This window comes from Calidris pugnax, unplaced genomic scaffold (genome assembly GCF_001431845.1).
Source record: "Calidris pugnax isolate Ruff unplaced genomic scaffold, ASM143184v1 scaffold42, whole genome shotgun sequence".
Classification (NCBI taxonomy): domain Eukaryota; kingdom Metazoa; phylum Chordata; class Aves; order Charadriiformes; family Scolopacidae; genus Calidris; species Calidris pugnax.
In genome coordinates, this window is record NW_015090920.1 from 7,260,789 (window position 1) to 7,265,960 (window position 5,172).

At 50.5% G+C, this 5,172-nt stretch overlaps 1 protein-coding gene across 2 annotated transcripts; it reads left to right on the top strand.

Moving 5' to 3' along the window:
• The first annotated feature begins 350 nt into the window (after positions 1-350).
• Positions 351-3,117, top strand: NDUFC1 (NADH:ubiquinone oxidoreductase subunit C1). 2 transcript variants are annotated; one of them, XM_014949827.1, is made up of 4 exons: positions 360-627; positions 1,192-1,295; positions 2,119-2,201; positions 2,962-3,117. In XM_014949827.1, coding segments are annotated over exons 1-4 (249 nt in total). In that variant the 5' UTR covers positions 360-566; the 3' UTR covers positions 2,963-3,117. The 2 variants fall into 2 exon arrangements, with proteins under 2 accessions (XP_014805314.1, XP_014805313.1); XM_014949828.1 differs by lacking the exon at positions 2,962-3,117 and having other exon boundaries at positions 351-627; positions 2,119-2,202.
• The last annotated feature ends 2,055 nt before the right edge of the window (positions 3,118-5,172 follow it).

Sequence of the window (5,172 nt, forward strand, 5' to 3'; positions counted from 1 at the left end):
CCCGACGATAGCTCCGGGGAGGGGGGTGGGCGGTCAGGCTGCGTCCCGTCCCCGCTGCTCGGTCGCCGCTACCGGGAGCCTCCCCACCGGCGAGAGCCTGGCTGCCTCCTCCTCCTCTTCTTCTTCCTCCTCACACACACACCCCACCCGCCTGCCTTCCAAGAGCCGCGCTCCCGCCGGCCGCCGGCCCGGCCCCTCCCGGCCGCCGGGCTGCCCCGAGCCCCGGGCGGCGGCTCACGTGGTAACCGAGCAGGCCGGAGAGAGGCGCCGCCAAAATGGCCACCGCCGAGGGCTTCCCCCGCCGGGTCACGGCGGCCGGCGCGCATGCGCCGCGACCCGCCGCCGGCACCGCCCTCACCCCCAACTCCACCGCCTCCCGCCGGTTGTACTGGGCCGGGCTGGGAGCGGCTTCCCGGCCCGCCCGCTGAGTCAGGGCCTGTCGGGGCTCCTGTGGGGCAGCGCGGCTGCCGCCGGGGCGGGAGGAGCCGGTAGCGGGCCCGGGGAGGGGGGGTTCTGTGGAGGCTCCTCCCCCGCGCGGGAGGAGGAGGGCGGGCTGAGGCGACAAGATGGCGGCGGCGCTGAGGGGGGCGAAGCACTGGCGGTTGGTAGCGGGAGGGCCCAGCCTCGGTGAGCGGTGGTGGCGGTGGTGGTTGGGGGGCAGAGCGGCGCTCGGGCTGGGCGCCTCTCGGGGCGGCGGGGAGCCCGTTGGGGTTTAGGCGAGTGGGAGCCGAGTGCCCTCTCCCCGGGGGCGTTAGCGGGCGGCGACCTCCTCAGGGCGGGCTGTGGGGACGGCCTGGGGACGGGAGGCCCCTGCAGGGGAGGGGGGCGAGCAAAGGACGGGTTTAGGGCATGGTTTTGGCCTAGCGGGAGGTGTGCCCTGCCCGTGGGAGCGGGGTTGGAACTCCGTGACCTTTAAAGTCCCCTCCAACCCAAACCTTTCCGTGATTCTGGGAAAAAAAGCAGGGCCGCATCCCCACTCCCCTCTCCCTCAGATCAGGGAGTGCGTGCCGCAGCGTATTGACAAACAGGCGAGCTACAACAGTGTTATAGCGACTACTTATAGGTGATAATTGGATTTGTTTGGGTGGTTTATTTGGGGTTTTTTTCCCCTGATTGTACCATTGTCAGAGGTTGAGTTCACGGTCTAAACTTGAGAAACGTTAACGCGTCTGTAACCTTCTGTCTCTTCAGCTTTTACCCGTTCTGCATTTGTTGCAAAAAAACCTAATTATGACCAACCAAACTGGTTTGGAGTTGGCTTGGCTTTCAGCACCAGTGCTGCCCTGTGGGCTCTTGTAAGTGTTTTTGTTTGGTTTTGTTGGACTTAACTATTCCCAAACCATAGAGATCTGAAGGCAGTGACTACCACCTACTTAGCAGGTTGGGGTAATGGATGGCCATAGCAGGTGTCAAGACTGAAGCGTGATGTGTTCATTAGTTTTCCCAAATCTATGTTGTGCTTTTCTTTATAAAAACAAACAACTTATTAAGTTTCTCTCTGTTGGAAACTTAAAACAGGCACAACAGAAGAATTAATTATTCAAGCCTGTTTGTTTAATGCCCTAACGTTATTTTTCCCAAAAGGATCTTTAAAAAAAAAAAAAGGAAAAGAGCTAGTTATGTGCCTAAGTAATGTTATGCTTATTGGATTATTAATACATTCTCTTATAATTTTTCAGCTGTAGTCAATTGGTTAAAACCCCCTTTTCCTGAGCAAAATGCAAATGTAAGATGTTCTCTGTTTCAGAGAACTCATGGGCTTGACATTGATAAAGCAAGCAGGGTGTAGTGGTTCTCACGAAGAAATGTGCAGGATAAGCAGCACTCCTGTGATGACAACATTTTCCAGGGTGGGGTGGATTCCCTTTGGGGTTTTTTCCCATTTTTGGGATGGTTGATTGACAGTAGGAAGCTCCTGCCGTCTGTCAGCCAGCAGAAAATGTTTGAGAGCTGTGGAAAAAATGCCTCACTGGACAATTAATGATTTACTCTGTATTGTCGCAGTTATGTGTTGCTTTGCATGCTGATAACAGGAATTTTATGTTCTGTAGAAATCTTTTGTTCTCTGGTTCCAGACATGCCATGTATAGCCCTTTATCATATCCTGCTCTGTTATAGCTTTTCAAGCAGCACAATGAAGATGTAATGGAATATGAAAGGAGAAAACAAGAGAGACAACATAAGTGTACGAGCTGCTCATAGTAAGTATGTACATGTAGATACTTTTGACTTAGGCTGAACACAACTGCTGCAGATCTTCAGCTTCTGTTAGCAATCAAGATATTGGGCTGTCTTCTCCCCATATTATTTTCCTTAATACTTTGTATCTTGGCTTTTGTTATTCTTCTACCTCATTCCCAGTTTTAAAGTGATAAGGTAACTGATTTATATTTTCATGTATTCATTATTCAAATATGTGCATCTTGGCTGCCAGCTTTCTGTCTAGGACATACAAACTTGTAAAATAACACATCTCTTATAGTGTCTATAATAAATTTTGGTCACAAAAAGAGTGCCTTACAAGTGCTTTAGTGGCAAGGAGATCAAGGTCACTACAAATAGCTTGTCTTTGCCTCTATTTTATTTTATTTTTGTTTTAACAGGTCTACAGTGGGAAACACTTTTCTCAGTTTCACTTGCATAGTACACATAAGGACGATGCCCGTAGACATGCATTGTAGTGCAGATTGTATGTGGTCATTGTCCTTTTCAGTGTAAAATAAACCATACTTGTGTTTCTGGCAGCCAAAAATCCTATGGGGGATTATGGCCTCAAAGCGATTAATACGCCGCATGAAAGAATCGCTTAAACTAGGCATAGAAAAACTTGTGTGCAGTGGTTATTGTCCCCAAGAATACCCCTCACCACCTAAAAATACAGTATTTTGTGAGATGTTTCTAATCGTATTCGTTGTATCCATTCTCCGTGTTGCTGAGGCTTTTTTTTTCCCTCTTTCTCAGGTTCACGGTGTACTCGGTAAGAGGTAATGTGATCACCAGTTGACCAACGAATAAATGGCCATGGCAGAAGTACAAAGTATCTAAATACTTACATGTTCATACATTTCATGTGCAGAATTATCAAATAAATTATAGAGTATGGAAGAAACCTATAAAGACTTTTCTTGCTGTTTATATTTCATTTTGCTGGTCTTGGAATTGTTTTACGTGGCATTTCTGTTTCATAGTTTATCGATGTTATTTTTGAAACTCTCTTTATTATTTGGGAAGGTGTATTACAAAATTAGACATTGGTTCAGAGAAGGTTCAGTAAATGTTCCAGAAGTGTGCCCTTGCCCTGCTGTCATTTTCATTGCTAAATTTATAAAATAAGCCATAAGCAAATACCAGAATGGGATCTGTGGGAAACCTAATAAAACTAATCCCTACAAATGCCAAAATGTGCATTTGCTACTTCACACATCAAAGAGGACACTTTCAACCCAGTCTTGACTGGGCAGACTTTCAAAGCGTGACCTGGTGACTTAAGGAGATGCCATAATTGAAGTTACACATCTGTTAGGGCTACAAAGATGATTAGCGACCTGGCCTGGAGCATCTCCTGTACGAGCAGAGGCTGAGGGACTTGGGTCTCTTTAGTCTGGAGAAGAGAAGGCTGAGGGGGGATCTGATCAACGCCTATAAATACTTAAAGGATGGGTGTCAAGAGGATGGGGCCAGTCTTTTTTCAGTGGTGCCCAGTGACAGGACAAGAGGAAATGGGCACAAACTTGAATGTAAGAAGTTGCACCTAAACATGAGGAGGAACTTCTTCACTTTGAGGGTGGCAGAGCCCTGGCAGAGGCTGCCCAGGGAGGTGGTGGAGTCTCCTTCTCTGGAGACATTCCAAACCCGCCTGGACACGTTCCTGTGGGATCTGCTCTGTGTGGGGCTGCTTTGGCGGAGTTGTTGGACTAGATGATCTGCAGAGGTCCCTTCCAACCCCATAGCATTCTGTGATTCTGTTTGCAAGCTGGATCTAGTTCCTTGAGTCCTGCTGGTCTTCCGTCCTTTGTGGTCTGGATTGGTTGGGGTTTTTTTTGTTGTTTTTTCTTGCCTAGAGCTGAAATGAAGCTTGGTCAGACACGACAAAAATCAGAGGTGGCCAACCTTTAAATTCCGCCTGTGTGTTTGTTACTTTTCCTTGCTGGAAAGTTTGCTTTGTTTTTGCTACCACACACAAAACTGAAACGTATTCTGTGTTTTCAGAAAGGGAGGAGGAAGGCTCAGTCTTGAGTCTTGGAGACTGCTTGTAATGAACTGACCTGCAGCTCGTTAGTCGGCCCCTTCCTCAGTGGCTCTTCCATAGGTCCTCCTGGAGGGAGGCTGGACTCTCCCTGTCCACCTTCCTGGATCTGCTCACTGCTGGAAGGGTGCCTCGCTCTCTCTGAGGTGAGCACTGCCTTCAGATCGCTTGCACCTTCACCTTCTCTTTATGCCTCAAGGTCAGTCAAGGACAAAGGATGGAAAAATGGAATAAATGGAATAATGGCAGTGGTTGGAGCTGAGGAGTGATTCTGCCTGTCTGTGTTCTCATGAGACCTCCTCCTGGAATTCTGCGGCCAACTCTGGGGCCTCCAACGTGACAAGGATGTGGACCTGTCGCAATGGGTCCAAAGGAGGGCCGTGGAGATGGTCAGAGGGCTGGAGCACCTCTGCTGTGAAGACAGGCTGAGGGAGCTGGGGTTGTTCAGCCTGGAGAAAAGAAAGGTGCAGGGAGACCAGTCTAAAAGGGGGGCTACAGGAGGGGTGGGGAGGACTCTGTCAGGGAGTGTTGCCATAGGATGAGGGGTAATGGTTTTAAACGGAAAGAAGGGAGATTTAGATGAGATATCAGGAAGAAATTCTTTGCTGTGAGGGTGGTGAGACATTGGAACAGGTTGCCCAGAGAAGCTGTGGCTGCCCCATCCCTGGAGGTGTTCAAGGCCAGGCTGGATGGGGCTTTGAGCAACCTGGTCTGGTGGGAGGTGTCCCTGCCCGTGGCGGGGGGGAACTCCATGCCCTTTACGGTCCCTTCCGGCTCTAACCGCGCCGTGACTCGATGAACGTGGCTCCGCGGGACCGATCACCCGCGCTCCCCGCGGGGGAGGTACAAGCGACGGGGGCAGCCCCCGCTCCGCTGCGGGACCAGGTGCGGCGGCACGTGGCGCGGCGGCGGGGGGGGGCGGGGGC

Coding starts and splice junctions, on each gene's coding strand:
- NDUFC1 (XM_014949828.1), top strand. CDS start 567: ATGGCGGCGGCGCTGAGGGGGGCGAAGCACTGGCGGTTGGTAGCGGGA. Junction 628..1,191: donor AGCGGGAGGGCCCAGCCTCG/GTGAGCGGTGGT, acceptor CTGTCTCTTCAG/CTTTTACCCGTTCTGCATTT. Junction 1,296..2,118: donor GTGCTGCCCTGTGGGCTCTT/GTAAGTGTTTTT, acceptor GCTCTGTTATAG/CTTTTCAAGCAGCACAATGA.